At 39.7% G+C, this 20,748-nt stretch overlaps 2 protein-coding genes across 2 annotated transcripts; one reads left to right on the forward strand and one right to left on the reverse strand.

Moving 5' to 3' along the window:
* Positions 1-705: 705 nt before the first annotated feature.
* Positions 706-17,038, forward strand: LOC133981007 (F-box only protein 40). The gene is made up of 8 exons (XM_062419892.1): positions 706-910; positions 2,576-2,671; positions 10,160-10,551; positions 10,707-10,763; positions 11,373-11,439; positions 11,910-11,917; positions 12,054-13,934; positions 16,003-17,038. The coding sequence occupies exons 1-8, from the start codon at positions 706-708 to the stop codon at positions 16,168-16,170; spliced, it is 2,874 nt and encodes a 957-aa protein (XP_062275876.1). The 3' UTR covers positions 16,171-17,038.
* A 46-nt stretch (positions 17,039-17,084) lies between these two features.
* On the reverse strand, positions 17,085-18,980 carry ttc36 (tetratricopeptide repeat domain 36). The gene is made up of 3 exons (XM_062419780.1): positions 18,808-18,980; positions 18,387-18,575; positions 17,085-17,425 (listed from the first exon to the last, which is right to left on the reverse strand). The coding sequence occupies exons 1-3, from the start codon at positions 18,911-18,913 to the stop codon at positions 17,166-17,168; spliced, it is 555 nt and encodes a 184-aa protein (XP_062275764.1). The 5' UTR covers positions 18,914-18,980; the 3' UTR covers positions 17,085-17,165.
* Positions 18,981-20,748: the final 1,768 nt, after the last annotated feature.

Genomic DNA, 20,748 nt, shown 5'->3' on the forward strand with positions numbered 1-20,748 from the left:
ACAGTTTAACCCCAGTTGGCATTTGACCTGAACAACACACAGTTTGTCACATCCTGTCTGTAGTTTCCATTGTGTTTAAGTTCCTGTCTTATTTTGAAAGCTTTTCTCCTTGTGTGATTTGTTATCTTTACTTCCTGCGTTTTCCCGCCTTAGTTGATTCCTCATGTGTTTCACCTGTGTCTTGTTTGATCCACCCCCTGTGTATTTAAGCCTTGGTTTTCTGTTCTGTCTCTGTTGGAGTCTTTGTGTTGGTTTGCCACTGTGTTGGTTGAGTGTGTTTGATTCTTGTCCTGTTTCACTTGTGCCTGTTTTTGTGCGTTTTACTTTAAATAAAGACAAATTCTTCAGCCATGTTAGCAGTCTCCGCTTTCCATTTGTGACAGTGGAGATGCTGACAGGACCGTATTAACACAATAATTATTATATAGACACCATCAAGACTCAGGCTTTGTTGATTAGAACTGCATACAGTAGCATACAGTAAATATATTCAATACTTCAATCTGAACAGTCATCAAGTGTACTTTGATGAACAGAATTTGTAAACACACTTATAGTATTGTATTTAAAGAACTAAATACTAATAAATACATGACTGTGAGTCAAGGCTACTCACTCACAGAATCAGTGAATTGCTTATTCCCAGAGCTGCTACGTAATAGGTCCCCACAGTGCCGGATCTCCAGGGAGCGGCAGCGTAGAGGCATGGAGGCGGATCGCAGTCCCAACAGGCAACTGCAACTCATCGTTAATTCCCTCAACAGTCGCACTCAGAGCAGGGCCATCATTGCAAGCTGCCGATCGGGGCTTCTCCCTGTCCAGGCTGCTCACTGTCAGAATGGGCAAGCCATCACTAGCTCCCTCCACATTTGCGCTACGCTACCGGTGTCCAGGCTGGTTTTGATGGCAGGTGAAGAAATGTCTTCACTAGCTTAGCTGTTCTCTTTGCAAGTAGCTGCCTTAGTAGTTGTTAACAGTAACAGAAGTTAAACTTTTGTGTATGTAATCTTTTCTTGTGTATGTATTAAATTCCCCTCCTTTCTGATGTCTTTTCGTTTTGGTGCTCCCACTTAGCTGCCCTTCAGACTTATCCATTTTTCTAAATGCAGACTGAGGCTATGCCTACATGATTGTTGATGGTTGTTGACTCAACTGGGTCAATGACAACTTTTTTAAATTTTGCGTCAGTGTCAGATAATTTGGGTTGACCAATAAGGGGAAAGTCCATAAGATTGAAGTTGCACATTCACACTGTGTGAGTATGCTATAGCGGTACAGGTGGACAGAAAACCACTAACCAGATATTTTGCTTGTGCTCTGGGCAATTGTCCAGCTGCCCTTATGGTTAATCTGGCCCTGGATGCTTGTGTTTATTTTGTGTGTGTTTGCATCTTTGCGTAAATCAGTAAGCCTCTCTGTGTGTGTGTGTGCATGTGTATGCATCTGCATAGAGTTTAGCCTTGGGTCAGGCTGGGCTGTAAGCCAGCAACATCTGCAGGGGTCTTGTGAGAGTGCTGCATCGAGAAGCAGCTGAAGATACCTGATCAGTGTGATGGATGCCTGTGAGCCTTGTGCGCACACCGACATGCACACCTGCCGCCTGTGCCCCACTTATTGAATCCATGAATCAATTTAATGAGTGGAGGACAGGGTCAGGACTTCAATAAATACCCTACCAAGCTTTCAAATTTAATGTCTGCCCAATAAATGATACTGTATGTTCAACAAACACCCATTGCAAAACACTTCCACTGTAAATTGGAAATGGGTTTTGAAGCAATCGCCATGTACAGTATGTGCTGTTGATTGGATAAGTTTACAGCTTGTGCATGAACATTTCAAAGACGCAGTCCAACTGCAAATGAGTTCAAACTAAGAGCAAAGTGTAATTTAGTTGTGTGCTGGTGTATGTCTGAGTGTGTGTGGTGGGGTGAAAGACTGAGACTTGAGAAAGAGAATCAGACTTCTTCCATTGGTAATCAATACTGCAGCAGTGACCTGAGCGTTTGCTCTGTGATTCATCCCATTTAGAGCTACAGGGTTGGCTGTCTGACAGAGACAACTCCATGATTTCCCTCTGGATTTAGCCATGGCAGATCCACCCGCTTTACGTGGCTACTTCCACATCTACATAGTCACTGATACCTAATGCCATCATCCCACCTCCTGCAGTAAATCCTTGAAAACCTTGTCTGAAAGTCACTGCACTGCCTTGTGGAACAAAATCAGCTTGATATACTGTGTGATTGGTTCATCTATTCAGCCACCTCTGTTTGCATGAAATAACCCACTTTTCATCTTTCAGCAAAATGTCTGGGTAAAACAATCAATGTCAACCCCCTGATCTTCACATGCTGTGATTATAAACTTACTTTCCCCTCTACTGATTTAGTCACGAGCACGGTCCCAGTCATGAGGTCATCTGAAGCGCTGGGGATGTAGCAGAAAGGACAAATGGTTGCTATTTAGATGTCTGTGGCAGCAGCATCCCAGTAGTGAATACATTTTTCTTCATCCACTGGGGACGCAAGGGCTAATGGAGCATGAGAGTGACAGTTCCCCTGGAGTTGTGTAGCTGAGTCACGCCCCCGTTTGGAGAGGAGCTGCAGGCAGCAGTTGTGTGAGACCGAGACCAAGAGGGCATGCTGTGAGAGTCTGGGCCAATTCAGGGGTAAACATCAGTGGCTGTAATTGGAGAACAGCACAGCAGGGAATTTCATACATTTCAGATCCATGTGGCTGAGGCAAGAATATCCTGACTGTGGAGTTTTTGAGTTGAAAAGGAGTGAACGTCTGTACAGTATGTCAAAGGTCTTTTCAGTTTTTGAATAGAATTTGCTGAACTCCCCATGATACATAATCCACGTATATTTTACAGGTCAACATTTCATTGATTATAAAGGTACCAAACTCCCTGGCTCAGAAGAAATTCTTTGAATCAAGATGCTGAGTAAGATTTAAGACAAGAGCCGTACATGTGAATACAGGTGTAGATAAAGAGCTTGTTTGGCTGCTAACACCCCAAGCTGTTGCTGTCCATCACTTTTTTTAATTTAGTGGAGGTCCAACGGAGCTATTAGTCCTGTATTTGCAGTTAGATTGAATCAATATCATTCGTCATCCATTACAGGTGTTTAAGGAAGCTCTTATCAATCCATCCATCTCTCCTTTTTTTTCCACTTTTTGCATTAGTACTTGTCCTTTTTGGTTTATAAAAGCAGTATAATTAGCTGACGTAAAAATGACATAATATGAACACCTTGAAAGAATTATGTAATTATGTAAGCCCTGTAGTTAATACATGTACCACCTTTATGAAGCTTGTACATTTTGTTGAGAGTGTTTCACAGAGATGTGACTACTTTATCATAATTTCCAAAACACATTTAGTGGTGTTATCATCTTTTTTTGTAATATGTTGCACACTGGAATTGTCAAAATAATAAAAAAAAACCCTGTACAATATAGCGCATGTGCTTAACCACTGGACATGTAGTGTGGTAGTCACAGCAGTGCTAGCACAAAAATGCTGCAAACACAACATGCATATCATTTTGCTTCCAGTATGATAACATCAAAACATGTATATGTGAACAATCACACATACTATGCACACAGCTCTGTGGAGCATTGCTACACTTGTTGGGAAAGTACTGTAGGGGGTTAGCGGAGGGAGTGACATCCTGTGGTTCCGCTGAGGTCTCTTATCAGTGTCTGCTCCTTATCACTCAGCCCCACAACAGCAGAAACACACAGAGACTATTTTAGCTGCACCACCTGAGAAGAAATTATCTTTATCAATGTCTGTTGCATGACATTCTGCTGTTTTTTCCCCTGTGGATCCCAGATAAAATTATGCATGACAAGCAGCCGAAACTGAGAGAAAATAAGTGAAAAATGATATTTGTGTATATATTTTATATTCAGCACCTTTGCACACCAGAGTTCAGGAGATTTTTGACTAACACTATCACCATCTGCATATTTATATTGTCTTAGTGTGCCTGTATAGTATTGAGACAGTATACTGGTGTGTTGTGAATGGATTTGTTACACAAATAGTGCCAAACCCAAAGCATTCATTGGAGAGAACTTTGATATTCAATGTTCAGTGTACCACAGATTTAAGTTTTTCATGTTTCAGTGTTTTTCATTTGGTCATTGGTCAATGGCCATGATGAAACTTTAATGGCAAAGATCTTAGTTATGGTTACATAATAGAAATGTGAACACTGACTACTGTCTACTGCAAGAATTTATACTGTTCTAACAAACAAGCAAACACATAAAAAAACAATGATTGGGTATGTAACCTTAAATGACACATGTTCCACATAGCCATGTCCCTGTACCCAAGATGTTTTGCAATAATACCCAGTGTAATAATCTGCCATTCAATGTGGTGTTGGTAGCTGTTTTTTGCACCTTCTGCTTCCAGCCAGCTATACAATAAGCAGAATTGTTCCATTGTTGTTTAATGTTATGTTACAGGAATCCATCCTCTGTGTATGTATACAATAATGTATGGGGGTGTATATATAAAAACACAATAGATACAGTTTTCCTCCACATTTCAGCTAAGTGCCAGTATACCTTTATGTTTTCCTGTCAAACCTAGACAGATGCCAATCTTAGAGCGAGGAAATATAACACATACACACACACACACACACACACACACACACACACACACACACACACACACACACACACACACACACACACACACACACACACACACACACACACATACTAAAACCTACGCCGACCTACACACTCAAACAACCAGACAACTCCATCACACTAGCACTATGTCAAAAAAAAAAATGGTTTAGCAAGCGCTGACATTTTAGTTTTCATGCTTATAATTTTTGTTTTCAGCATAGAATTATGTGTGAGATCACCTGACTGTGCATCATATATATAAAAGTTCATCCTGCTGGGAAAAGACAGGACAGATAAATGGCTTCAGTGCCCTTCATTATTTAACTTGTCCACAACAAGCTGTTTTACTACTTTCATGAATTTTATATGATCTATCATTTATTATGGCTGTATATTTGGCATGAAATGACATGGTGCTGAGAATTTCCCCTATACCACATCCTTCACTTAGCAGTTATTAGCTCCGGACATTATGAAAATAAGTGGAGTGAAACATCTCATTTACAACTTTTGAGATTTTGTCATTCTTCAGCGTATTCTCCATTAATGATGCAAAATGACACAAAGTACCCTGCCCTGGGGGGAACCTATACAGACTTCATTACAAGGTACTTTTAATTAGTCTTTGTAATTAAAAGCAGAATACTGGGTGCAGAAAGGCTGGAAGCTAAATTGATATGCCCATAAACATTTGCATGTTCATTGGTCAGGGTTAGCAAACTCGTCTCGTTTTTACCCAGTCAGGTCTGACAAGAGGCTGCAGAGTTGAACTGCAGAGGGATTTAAAAGAGGACAAGTATGACACCCTCTTGATTAAGGATGTGTGTGTGTGCGTAAGTAGGAGGGAGGGAGTCTGTATAATGAGGAAATGAAAACTGGGTGTGAAGTATAATTTCTCTCCTATTTTCGTCTGACCATATGCTACAATATGTCGTCCAGAAGGGGCTCATAGTATTTTATTCACCCAAAGGCATGTACTATTAAATGTATCCTACATCTGTGAGGTGATTTTCAGTGTGAGGTTAAATAGACTCTTGTGCTTTAAAATGATTGAGATGGTTTATAGCTTAGAGTTCAATAGACTTTTCTTAACCAATACAAAAAGTTAAAGCACACACACACACACACACACACACACACACACACACACACACACACACACACACACACACACACACACACACACACACACACACACACACACACACACACACACACACACACACACAAAAGAGTGAAAATAAAAGTTGCAAAAAAAAAGATAAAGTTTGAACATTTTCTGAGCAGGATAACAGTATACTAGTAAATTCAGATGCTATTGGCAGAATGAAATGTAATTCATTATGTATGTTAAACCCAATACATTTTATACAGTAAATAGCCATAAACAGTCCATACTTATTCATATATAAGCTATATACATAGAGTATGTTATGTTTGCTTGTGCGTTTCATATGAGCCAAAACATGCAATCAGTTATAATAAGCAGTGCTTGGTTTAGCAGCTAAGTTCAGTTTTGATTTGGTACATTATCATTATACATTTCCATAGTCTTCTAGAGGTTATTTATAGGTCTGCTGGGCCGAGCTTTGTAATAAACACGATACCAGCTTAGTTTTTCCCAGGTCTTTGGATATTCAGCAGTAGCACATTTTTCTTTATATTGTCCCAATGGTTTGTGTTTATTAATATGTTTGTCAGGTAAACTAGATAGAAATCCCAAAATGGGGGCAATCTTAAAGAGGAATTGCAATAAGAGAGAACAATCTCATAGACTTGGATAAGATTTATATGGCTCTGCAGTCTATATAGGATACACTGTACCTATGGATGCAGGCAAACCTTCAAAACTTAAAACCAGTGATGCTTTAGTCCTGCTGTGTACTGACAGCTTTTGGAATGTCTTGAATACTAATAAAGTCTGACTTTTTTCTTTGCCATCTAAAGCCGTCCAGTCACATTTCAGAACATTTAATTAGAGATAAATGACATGGAGCTTGAATGAATCATTAACCCGTAGCCTCAGAATTGTTCAGATTTGTACTACAGAAAATGGACACACTGTAATTATCCCATTTTTGAGCTGCCAGGTTGCATAAGAGCTCAAGCTAAGTGTTCAAATAAATGTTATTGAGTAAAACTCCTGTGTTCTGATAGACATTTTGTTTTTTTATCAATAAAAGTTTTTTTTATTGATAAAATCATTTATCACACATCTTATCATACTGGTGAATGCTATGATTAATATGTTGCTACATATTGTTAAATTCTGTCACATTATTATACATATATAGATTTAGAATGAACCCACTGCAAATTTTAACATTACATTGTTCTTCTTTTATCTCTGTGTTTTATCTTTTGTCTATGTGTAAAACACATATGTTTTGCTATACTCTGCTACTGAGAAATGTTTATCATGATTTGAGATTGTACCTGTCCTGCCTGACCATGCCGATAATGTAAACAGAACATTAACCTTTAAGATATCTGCTCAGTCGATGACATTTCAGTCTAGACAAGGCTAAACACCAACATTGATGAGGTATAACAATGTAATGTGAGACAATGTAATGAGCTGAAAGTTGCTCAAGTACCTGCACAAATAAGTTTTTAACTTTGTTGAAAATGGTATCAGTAGATTTGGAAACAATTATACACTATCTAATCCATTACTTCAACACCTGCCATGAAACACTTTTAAACTGCATTTGATTTATCTAATCCTGACAAAGTCTCCAGTCTGAGCTCTGCTACTGTTCTATAGCAACAAGACACTGGAAGACTACCCACTAAATTCTCTCTCTCTCTCTCTCTTGTTGAAATGTATTCTGATTGCAGAGCCTATAGAGGGTGGGACAGCTGTCTCTGATAAGCTGTTTATTGTAATCTGTGCCAGGTGGAAAAAAAGAATTTGCATGAAGACTTCCAGATGTAGACTGTGGTTCCAGCACATTTTGCAGGGGGTGGAAAATGAGTGTCAGGAGGTGTTTGCAGGTTGGTGTGGGGGAGTAAAGGGGATGATAGTTCAGCCAGGCTTAATGTAAATCAGTATAATTAGTTAAAGCTAGTTAGACTGGATCAATGCCCCATTATGCAGCACAACACAGTATTTCTGCAAGTGAATGAAAGAGGCGTAACATATGACAAACAACAAAATGTGATGTGGTGTGCATGTTTTTGTAAAATAATTTGAAGTTTCAGTGCCATATGTTGGTAGAGGTTGACATATAATGACATATAATGAGCTGCTGTATGTGTGCAATCAACCAAAGCTGATGTAAAGCAGTGGATTATGTTGATGTTATGAAGCTAAAACTAAATATGTTCAGATAATACTGGGACATAATGAATTGAACAGGTTTGAGATGTATTTAAATCAGCAAACAAACATTGGAAAATATCAAGAAATATGCATTATGAACTTACATTGTAACCCAAAAGAATTTAACAAATCCATTTTATGGCTTTTCTCTGATAACAGAGCCAGCTGCTTAAAGATATGTTGCTTGAGTTTTAAAAGTGTGAGACTGACATCTAGTGGAAGACAATGATGAAGACAAATGAGCCTATGCCACGGCAACAAGAAAAAGTACAAGGTTTGTTTTGGTGCTTGTTTGTTGTGGGAGAGAGTTTATTCTGCATCACAAGGAAGTGCTGGAACATACTGTCTGCTGTTACTCTTTGTGTAATCGTCACTGCCTGTGTGATTACAGGCCCTCCTGCATTTTGCTTGAGCTTTTCATGTTTTTCCCGTTTTCTGTCTACGTGCTTTGATCGCACGCTGGGTTGGAATGCATTCTATTGAACTGGTGGACTTCGGATTAACTGAAGTAAAGTACCACCTATCTTCTCTACTGGGATTTACGGATTTTGAATTATTCAATGTAAAGTGCTTCCTACCTTCTCTACTGGGATTTGTGGATTTTTGGATTATTCATCGTAAAGTGCTTCCTGGGGTTTTTCTTCAACTGGAGCTCCCCTCGTGTTTGCTGTAATGATTTCCACTGTGTGACTGTGGCTGTTATCAATGCTGTAGTTCTACACAAACGACACAACTGCTTTAATTATGATGTCCTACACCACGGCACAGTGATGGAGTTTTCGCAGCTTTATAATTATACCCGTCAAGGGTTTTTTAACCTGCTGCCAAGAGTTTGGGATTTTAAGAAACAGACTTCCAACATCATCTTGCACCATGGATTCAATGTGGAATACGCAAGCAAAACAAACTTGGGCATCATCATTGGAAACATCATGAGACTACCCTATACTAGACCAGATGTAAATATGGAGTGGATCAGTCCACTGCAGAGATAGCAGAGACCCCATCATCAGCTCTTTCTCTTGCCACCATGGAACTATTTAATACACAATCTCTCACTGATGAATCCTTCCTCATATGACCACATCTTGGCTTTATTTCATATTCCTAACTGAAACCTGGCACAAACCAGGGGACTACTCTGTGCTTAATGAGGCCTGCCCTCCTGGCTATATTTACACAGAAAAAGCCAGCAGCTCTGGCCGTGAAGATTAAGCAGTCGTACACCGTGCTGAACTAAAACTGTCTCCCCTGCCAATGCATGATATTTCTTCTATTGAATGGCTTGCTCTGAAATGTCAGCCTCCATACTCCCTGATGGTATGTCTCATCTACTGCCCCACTGACACCAAACTAAATTTCCTCCCTGATATATATGAATTCCTCACCTCACTCTGCTCCATGTCAACGAACATTGTCATTGTTAGTGACATGAATGTACATGTTGACAATCCCTCCTGGCATTTTGAAGTGGAGTTCCTGAGTCTGATTGAATGACTTGGCCTGAAGCAGCATGTTGATGTCCCTGTGCACACCAGTGGGCACACACTTGACCTAGTTATTACTGACTCCGCCCCCTTCAATAACCCTCAGGTCTATGATCTGGGTGTGTCTGACTGCAAGGTGATTGCAATGGATTTAACATTCACATCACATCCTACTAAACCTAAGCATCAAATACTTTTTTTTTTTTATTATTAGAAAAGCATTGATCCAGCCATCATGACTTCGGACCAAGGCACAACAACTTCCCAGCTTCAGTATCAGTGAATGAACTAGTTGAAGATGAACTAGTGGCACTCTACATCTCTGAGCACTGTCTTTGATCTTCATGCCCCTGTCAACATGCGAGAGGTCAATTTTTCACAATCTGCTCCCTAGTTCATTCATGACCTGTAGAAAATAAAAACAGCTGGACAGTCCTGGCATGACGCTTCAGATGCTCTGGTCTTGCTGTCCACAAACTAGCCTTCTGTGAACATCAAAGGACTTACTCAAAATCCCATAAAGATGCCCGGTCACAGTTCTACTCACGCCTAATTAATAACAAACAAACCCTGGCAACCCCAAGCATCTTTTCCACCATAAATCATCTCCTGAAGCCACAATCATCTTCCCCAGCTGAGGCTACAGAAGAGTGATGTAACAGCTTCATTGACTTTTTCGGAGCCGAGGTCAACAACATCCGCTCTCTGATGTCGGGTTCTTCCGCTCAACCTCCTCCTGGCATCGACCCTCTGTCTGGGAGCATGCCATCTCTACTCCATTTTACTGGCATCAAGCAGGGCCACATTGAGGAAATTGTCAGTAAGATGAAACCCTGTGCCTGTACCCCTGACCCCATTCTTAGAGCTCTGCTCAAATCATACATATCCACTCTGATCTCCCTGATCACCCAACCTGTCAAACTCTCCCTTCATACTGGTAGTTTTCCATCTGCCCTCAAAGTCTCAGTCTACCACCCCCTCCTCATGAAGCCCACTCTGGACTCAGAAGTTCTTGCCAGCCACAGACCTTTCCTGTGCATAGTGTTGGAGAAGGAGGTTGCTTCTGAGCTTCAGGTCCACCATAAATACCACAACCTGTTTGATACATTTCAGCTAGGTTTTCATTCAGCGCCCTGCTTTGGGATGTGAATGACCTGCTGATGGCAGCTGATGCACGATCCTCTTCTCTCCTAAATCTCCTTGACCTTTGGGTCACACTATCCTCTTAGAGTGCCTTCACACTGCCATTGGACTGTCACACTCTGCACTTAAGTCCTATTGGAAAGGTAGAACTGAAACCATGTGAAAAAACATGACACCATCAACAGACATGTGTCTCTCTACCTACAGAAACTGATCAGAGAAGGGCAGCACAGACCCTTTTTTTTAAAGGCCTAAAAACTTTTCTCACCTTTCATCTTAACTCTTACTATTTTATTTATGTTGTGTGTTATTTATACTGTAGCACTGAGTTTCACCATTAATAAAAATGTCATAATTAAAAAAAAATCTCCAATAATAAATCACTTCATACCTCTAAGCCATTTTTTTTTTTTTACAAGCAGAGAAACCTATCTGCAAAATCTTTTTAAAGATCTTAAATAAATGGTACTTTTGATCAATTTGTATTTTCAAATGTTGCTATGAAATCAGTCATGGGTTTGACAATATCCTATAAGTACAGAGGATATATTGCACATTAGGATGCTGATGTTTTGAACATACGATACGTAAAGTGTTGAGTACTGGGATTACCTGATATTATCACCACCACCCTTTCACAGAACAGCAGTGGTGCCGACTGTAACTTGACCTTGCCTCTTAATGGCTGCGACAATAGTGCCCCGTCCCACTGGCCTGTCTGCCCCTCTGTTGTGTCTATTTATAATGTCCAGACACAGTCAAGAGGTTATTCAGAGGTGCCAGCAATCACACAAGGTGACGGCCGCAGAGAAACAAAGGGTGAGAAATTGTATTGCTATTGTTCCTGTTGTTGATTTTTTATTCACTAAAACTCAGGATTCAGGAGCTAAACATGTGATTCCTTTTTGCATATTAAATATATATAATTGTTTGTTTTTTTAAAAAAAGATTTAAAACTAATATTAAAAATGCAATTGTTATGTTAATGTTAATGTTAATGTTAATGTTAATGTTAATGTTAATGTTAATGTTAATGTTAATGTTAATGTTAATGTTAATGTTAATGTGCATGTCAGAACACAGCACCATTCTCTGTTCTTGCTTTCTGTTTTCATGCATTTTCCAAATGTGACAGACTGTATTAATATATTGCTTTATTTCTTTTTGTTAAACTTATATGTAAAATATACAGTACAGTAATGGCAACCTTTCAATATTTTTGACTTGTTCTCTAACAGTGTCTCTGGCATGAAACTCTTCTCAGATTATCATATTTTTGTGTTCATAAGCCACAATGGTAAGTGCACATCTTTTTTTCAGTTTTAAATCAGAATTTAACATTTATAAATAAATGTATAAAAGGTTTTAATTATTTACAATGTGCGAGGTGTTGCAAACTCCCTGCTGTTTTATGTAATTTTGTTTCTCTTAAGGTGAAGAACAGAACGATGCCAGTGGGTCATCATGAGCACTGCAACAAGTGTTACAACGTCCACTGTGAAGTCCCAGTTCAGATTTCAATCTCATGCATGGTCATCAAGTGTCGTAAAAATTGTGGCGCTGTCCTGCATATGTGCAAGGAAGAGGAGCATGAGCTTCTCTGTCCCAATGAGACAGTCCCCTGCCTTAACACTGACTATGGCTGTCCTCTCACCATACTGCGTCACAGGCTGGCAAAACACCTGGAGGTCTGTCCTGCTAGCGTGGTCAGCTGCTCTCAGGAGTGGAACCGCTGGCCTGTTTCAGAAACTGATTTGGCTTTCTACAGAAATATTTCAGAAAACCAGCAAACTGAGCTACACCTCGATGTTGCAATGGCTCTTAGAGACCAAGAGCTGCTATTTCAATCCATCAAAATGAAGGATATTTTTCCTGAGTGGATGGTGCAGGATCCTGCCCCTCAGGATATTGCTGCTGAGGTCAATGGTCCAGCATGCGAAGCAGCCTGTTCTTTAGATTGTGGTGAATTTACAGAAAATGGCTTTACAAGCATGGAGGAAAAGGAACTGAGTCAAGAGGAGAGGGATGCTTTGACAAAAAGCACAGACTTGGAGAGTATTCAGAACTTCAGCACTTGGGACAAAATATTCAAGAAGGAGATGGGTGGATGCACGCAAACTGTCAAAAACTTGAATAAAAAGGAAGAAAAAGGAAAACGAAAGGAAGAGCAAGAATCATCAAACTGTCAGAGAGAGTCAAGAGACTCCTACCATGTCCAAGAAAATGCTGATGCAGCTTCAAGCATGAATGATGGAACTGGCCTTGCTCCATGGCAAGACGGAGCCCTTGAAAGGGCAGGCAAAGAGCTCAACATTGCTGATTATAACATGTATCTGGTGCACAATGGAGCGATGCTGATTAACTTTGGCCAACTTGCTGCTTGCACTCCGAGAGAAAAGGATTTTGTGTATGGGAATCTGGAGCCCATAGAGGTCAAAACGGTTCGCTCGTTTCATATTCCTACCAGCTATCGAGCAAAGCGCACTTATCTGAAGGAACCTACAAACAAGGCCAAGACCAAACACCAAAGTGTTGACACTGCAGATTTGGGCGTGTCAGTTGAGGATCTTCCAAAGTGTGACGAGGTTAGTGCCACACTGCTGTGCTGTCTGGAAAAGGAAATGAAAGGTCATTTAATCTCAGAGAGCACAGGGACAGATGGTCTTTATGTAGATATAGGAACACAGACATACAACTTTGGTTCTGCTCCTTTCAAAACGGATGTGTCGCTTTCAAATGTCATCGCAGACAAACCTTGTGGTCTTCATGTACATATTGAAGCAGAATCTGTAACCAGAAGACACAATAAATCGAGTTCTGCCTTCAGCTACATGTGTGGCCACTTCTTTCGCCGTGATGAATACCGCTCTCATTTCAGGAATGTGCACTCTGACATACAGGCCTGCCTAAACGGCTGGTTTCAACAACGCTGCCCCTTAGCATACCTTGGCTGCACTTTCACCCAGACAAGGTTTCACCCTGCAGGTCACCAAGCTACAGTCAAATACTGCAAAGATGTCAGCACCTTTGTCATCCAGCCAGACGTCCCTTCATCCCTCTGTGAAGGCAGGACAACATTCAGCCCTCAGAGAAATCATGCAAGTAATCTGGATCCCCTGAGTAGTCTGCCCCTAGAGATCCTTCAGCACATTGCGGGTTACCTTGACAGTTTTACATTATCCCAGCTGTCCCAGGTTTCCCATCTGATGAGAGAGGTGTGTGCCACATTATTGCAGGAGAGAGGGATGGTATCTCTCAAGTGGGAGAAAAAGACATATTCCCATGGGGGAAGCTCCTGGAAATGTAGAAAGAAAGCAAGTATCCTTTCAATTTTTAAAATGTTTTCTTGTTTTTAACTTTCATATATAATTAAATGAATTAACTTCTTAAACCAACATGACTATTTTCATAAGCAATCCCTCTTGATCTTCAAAATGACTTCAGTTGGACGGTTACTTTTGAAACTTGTTACAAACTTGTCACTAATGGTTCAAGTCAAATGCAGCTTTAATATTTTGCTTTACATTGAATTATTTATTCATTAAATGATTAAAGTCAATTTAAAATTGTGTTAAACCATCACTTCATGTTGTGTATATGCAGAAGAAGATTTATTACGATCTTAACTTATTTTGATACTCAACCTTGTACACAGTTAAGGGGAAGCAAATACGAGGCCAAACTTCTATATCAGTTCCACTTTGGTATCTGGCTCCATACTGTCATCGGAAAATTTCAGTCATTCATACAGCATGACAGCTGCTGCATTGTAAACTCTCTCCAGACTCCCGGCAGTGCTCTCTAACAATATTACAAACTGAATCACAGCCCTGTTGGAAACAGTTAATAGGTTCCCACTGAAGCAGCCGCTGGAGATTTGTTACTTTTTTACTGTGTCTTTTCGAAAACAGACTGCACATGGAAGTTCAGCAGATTTGGTTTTCTCCCTGAGTTTGGTGTACAAGCAGTGGTCTGGTAATTGCTAACTTTTAAGCATAAACAAACACCACAGCACAATAGGAATCACTCTGCCAAGGCTGCACAATCATCCATTTTTTAAAATAGAAAATAGTTAGACCTGAATCACAATACACAAAGTTATGTACAATCATGCTAATGGGAGAGTATCTATCTCCATTGCCTATATGCCTTAGATTTGATAGTGGAGATATACAGGACAGATGGAGACAAAGTGAGGGGGATGACAAATGACAGCTAGGATAAATTGAAGCATTTCAGCTGCAATTACATGGTATGCGCCTTAGACCACTAATCTAAGACTTAGACCTCTTGGCTTAAAGCACTAGGCCACAAGGACGCCGAATGGTCGAGTGGTCTGAGCCATGTGGACACTCCCAGCTGCTTTGATTTTGGAGATTACTTAGATAACCTCAGGAATTATTAGTCTATAAGTATATAAGGATAGCATTTCAAATGATTCAGACACATGACCAGTGAGCTACTTGCCATTTAAATGTATCATGTTGCTCTTGCTCCATCTATAGGTGCAATGGCATCACTGTAAATGAGTGTACACAATAGCTAATTTTAGTTGCAAAATGTGTTTGAGAGATATGGAAGTTTCTGTCAAATGATCACTTAGAAGAAGAATTAGAATAGAAGAATTTGGTTGTGAGAAAACAATTGAGAAATGTTCAAGCTAATTAACAACTTTTGCAGAATCATACAAACACTTAATGTCACAAATTTGGTGAGGATCAAATGAAATTAGTCATGTTGAAATCAAAATGGCAACAAACGTTGAAACAAGAAATCCTCGGAATAAGATGTTTGCCTCATTGATTTAATGCTCAACGTTATGAACCAAAAACATTTAATGGGATAAATGCAGATTACAACATGATAGTAATAAACTAAAGAGTCGTTTTTGAGATACATTTTAATAACCCCTCTAATGGAGGTAACAATAAGGTACAATAATAACCCCTCTAATGGAGGTAATGAATGAATAAAGACAATATAAATGTGTGTATTTTTACCTTTACTGTATCTACACAGTACGCAGTGATCATAGGATGAAGAGTATGCAGATGATATCAGTGATGTGGAATGGTCTGAGGCCTGGCGGCCAGTAAACACAGTTCTTCCATAACAAGCCAGATATGTAATCATTCATGGAAACAGGATGTTGACAACACTGTGTGGGCGACAGCTGGGTATTTGAAGGGCATAATCTGTATAAATGTGTAATGGATGGATACAGAAATAACATCATGCACTGACACGTGATAAAAAAAATACAGTGTGATCTAGATTCCATGGATATTAAAAATAAATGTATCCTCATGACCAGAGCTACACTGCAGTTGATGAAAAAAGTCTCCCACCCCTCTTTCAATCAGCTGTTTTTGTGTTTTACAGGTTTGGGAGTTCAGCTCTTTGTTTTCCTCTGTGGACAGATGGAGTTTCAGCAACATATCCGCCTTGTCAGATCACCTGAAAACCTGCTCCTTCTACCAGAGAGAGGAGCGCACCGAGCCAGTGGCTTTAGTCGGCTTGGGAGAGGTCAGAGACAAAGGGGAGACGTAAAGCATAGATAATGCTCATGGTCCCAGAGCTCAGTGGGTGGACCCCAACAAGAGCTAAAGGAGCTATGCCATTTTAAGAATCACTGAGACGAGATATGTATTCACCCACAAAACTGAAAAGTGGATAAAGCCTTTTCATGCACAGCTACTGTGTAGAAAAAGAAGGGAAGTCAGAGCTGATGTGTGTTTAGCCCTGCAGACAGACACCATAATGATCCAATGTAAAGGATTCACTTTGGCATAAACTGCAATTTCTGAAGAGACTTGTGTGATTTAATAATTTTCTGTTTTCTTTTAATATCTCCAAAAATAATTGTGTCTGTAAATTGGCACAAAGTTGCAACATGTATTTATTTACGCTGTGTATTGAGAGAAAATCAAACTTAAATAATCCCTCTCATTCATTTATTGATATGCCGTTTGATAAGGGTGCTCATATTCTGTAATATGAGATATTTTGACCTACATTTACCTTTATTTAGCATATTATGAAAATTCTTGTTTCTATCGTTCCATGTCAGGTTTTGTTCTTTAGGTGAAGTTCAACAAAATATTCAAATAAAGAAATAAGAGCAGCAAACTATTTTTCAACATGACAAGACTGACATCTACTGGAGAAAAGCTGAAGCACCTCATCTGTTTGCAATGGTGTCACATTACACACAGTAAAACAAGTTTGAATATGATATTATTTTCTATTTGAGACATTTGATCAAATACAGCACTGCATGCACTGCGATGAGAACACTGACAACTTTGTTTCTAGTTGAGACTGTATTAGTTGAGTAAAAGGAGAGAATTGTGATTTATGTATGTGTGTCACTGACATGATATACTGCACAATAAATCTGACTTTAAGTTGACTTAATATTTTCTACAACAGTACACTCAGTGGAAAAAAATCAAATGCAAAAATGTGTTTTCATCATTATTTAATAAACAGACCTTACAACAGAAAAGGTGGACAAGTAACATTTTCTACAGTGATAACTGCGTCTAAGACACTTCAGGATTGCGTAGTTGGTTGATCACCTTTGACAGCATTTTGTTGCACAGGGCAGCATAAGGATTAAGTACCACAGCCTGTTGTCGAGCAAATTCACTTCCAAGCACAGCTGCTTTCTCAAAATCTTCTCTGGCTTCACTGTCCTGGCATGCTAATCTGTGTAAAAGGCCTCTTTGCACGAGCGCCTGGCAGGCGGTTCGTCCAGTGCTGCCGCTCAGAGAGATGGCTTGGTCCAGATCCTTCAGGGCTCCTGAGAGGAGAGAGGAGCTTTGTGAGACACACTCATGTCTGGAGAGATGCTTTTCAATTTGTAGTGTTTTACAGACTACCGATCCTTGTGCATTTAGTCAGCAATCCTCAGATAATGTATCTTGTGCATCTGATCATACTATAATATATCTACTATGATTCATTAATAATTCTAAAAATACTGTAGTCTCACATGTTTTAATTCTAATACCTGTAGTGTTTTCATTGTTTACATTTTCACATCAATAGTTATATTTTGCTACTCCATAATTCAGTGTTGATTCTATAGGTTGAGTCTATACCAAGTTTTACATTTGCTGCATATTATTTTAAACAGATGTGTAGGTATTTTGTTTGGAATATGTAGAGATCTCTATATTTATCAGAAGCAACAAACAGCCGCATGTAACAAACAAATTGATGACTATCCCCAGATACAAACCTCAATTTTAGAAACAGACAATGCAAGTAAAAATATGTTAAGGTAAACAGTGTGGTTGAAAAAGTGAACGTGAACATCACCACAGTAATGTGCACTGAAGATGATGCATTATTCAAGAAATAAGAAACCCCATGGGAATAACATTAGCATAAGCTGTAATTTATTATTTTTATTTGGCGATGCTGTCTTTAATAATACACTGAAAGTAGAATCATTTGAGTGATTTTTAAGAGTCAGTTATCTTATGTCCTTACATTCAAAGGAGAAAAATCCTTAAGCTTAAGCATCATTAAGATACAACTCAAGCAACATATCTCTAAATATCCCTCTAATTCTGTAAATTCAGGGTACACAACCCTGCCACCCTGTGACAGAAGGCAGGTAAAATAACACCAAGCTAACTCAGAGCCTGTACAGTAACACTGTTGACAAAGTGCATCAGACAGACAAAGCTCTGATATGGTGTCATGCTGGCCTCAGACACTATGGAAAGGGTTATTATTGAATTTGTGGCATGTACCTGCTGTGTTCCCCTGCAGCCGCAGGGCCTGTGCCCGGTTGTTATAGGCTGAGGCTCGCTGAGGCAGAATCTGGATTGCCTGGCCGAACAGTTGAAGTGCAGTTTGCAAATCCCCGGCCTCTGCTGCAGAGACACCCTGCATCTCCAACTCTTTCACTTGCTTCAGCAACTCTGTGTCAAAGCCACTGTCTGGCAGGGTGAGATAAACAGGTTGAAAAAGCACTCAAACTCAAGTGACAGGTACCGTGGCAAGGAAAACACAGAAATGTCACCCAGAACTCAACTTGGATTAAAATGTCATGTTATTTTAGTCCAGGAATGGAATGCGTCCAAATCAATTCAATATGCTGTGAAATGATAAACATAAAAAGCTGTGGCATGATACGAAGAGAGACACATCAAGTCAGAGGCGTACGCTCACCATCATCAATTAATTCTTCCTCTTGGTTTAGGCCAGGGATGTCTCCAAAGGGGGTGGTGGGGTCGAATATAGCCTGGAGTACAGCTCTGTCATGTGCCGAGGCCATCTTACCAGTGTCTGTAAAGAAAGCAGAGAGAAATGGCAAAAAAGAAAACCCTGACACCTAAATTACAGCTGGGTAGAGAATTCCTCCTACCCTGACTTCTAGCATTTCCAACAGCCAATCAAGTAAAGGGGCGGAAGCAGAGGTGGACTTTGAGATTTCTCTGCAGTGGGCACATCTGTATTTGGTTAACTCAAAAATGCAGGCCATGATGACTTAGCAGTGCAGAACCACTGTTTTAATGGCAACAGTAGAGAGAGTGAAACTGGTCTCTGAGATACTCAGATGATTTCTGCTCATTGCAAATTGCTGAAAGATCTATTAGGATGCTGTCTATGCTTTGTGGGATTTGTACTCATTTAATAATTGTTTTATTTTTGTTAAAAGATGTCCAGATTTTACTGTTTAGTACAAAAGTACTTTATCCATCTCATTTAGCTGACAATGGCCTCAAAACCTCAGGGGCATGTTTCAGCTCATCACATCAGGACTGAGTGGAACACAGGCCAGCTACAAGAGAAAATCAGTGTTATTGCAATAAAGCCTCAGGCCACATGGCAACACTGATTACATACACCATCTTGGATTTGAGATGTGTTGAAAAGACATACAGGTCACATCCGACATCAACATGAATTATTTTGAACTGTTGCTTAGATATTTATCTGCACTCTGCATCTGCACTGGTTTTATATTTTTCAGGGGGGATATTTGCCCAATAAGCAAACTTGTTTGCACCAAATGCCTGTAACCGGTGCTTCATTTGAATTCAAGAAACTGGACAGGTAGTATCATGTTCCTGCCAGATGCAATACAAAATACAAAATATGCCCGGAATACTGGTCAATTGATACTTATACTCCATTGATACTAATTCCACCATCAGCAGACAGATGAAATATTAGAGAATACTTGTCTGGCCAGGTGGAAGTGGAACATGACCAGCACCAGCTTGCAGACAGAAATAATGGTAGTGTGAAGTTAATGTACAGTGAATTGAGTGACTCATCAGTTTGAGGAATCAGCAGCCAAATATCTATGTTTTTGCATCCTAAATGGTGTGGAATCATTACCGAGCAAGTGAAGGAAACAGCTATTCATTGCAGTCTTTCAGGGATGGGCTACTAGATATGTGGGTCACTGGTCTTGAAGTCTTTCAGAGATAGGCTGACAGATCCATGAGAAACTGGTGTTGCAGGAAAACTTTGCTATTACCAGCTGTTACATTGCTGCCTCCTGTAAAATCAAACTGTACCAAGACAATTATTCATGTATTCACCATCAGCAGGGTTGATATGCTGCTTTGTTTGTACAATGCAGTCATCAGAATATTAAAGTTTTATAACTAGTTATTGATAGCTCAAATCTGTTGGCCTGGAGGTTGAAGCACATTGATGACTTGATAAGCTCTTCTATTCCATCAACTGTATCCAATGATACAGTTTGGTGAGTAGAGGCTTGTTGGAGGGTTTTGTGTTTGGTTATGTTGCACAGCTGGGAGGAGGGATTTCTGTTTGGTGATTTTGCACAGCTGGGAAGCTTATTGTGAACACAATTGCTATTATGTGTCTCAAACTGAAACTCCTTTCATAAAATGCAGTTTACAATCACATCTATTTTTACTGCGGTGCTCTATAGTTGCTGTGATATGTCTTTGACTGCTACCTGTTTAGCTGCTAAAAGATGACTAGCATGGTTTAAGGTGTTTTAATATATTGTTGGGCTGCTTAGTTTTTTTTAGACATGCACTGGGTGATTGTTACAAATTTTTTCTTCAGTGATTTTGCATTTAGGCCTGATATTGGCCAATGAAGTGAATATATAGTTGGCATGTGATT

Source organism: Scomber scombrus, chromosome 5 (genome assembly GCF_963691925.1).
Source record: "Scomber scombrus chromosome 5, fScoSco1.1, whole genome shotgun sequence".
Taxonomy (NCBI): Eukaryota; Metazoa; Chordata; class Actinopteri; order Scombriformes; family Scombridae; genus Scomber; species Scomber scombrus.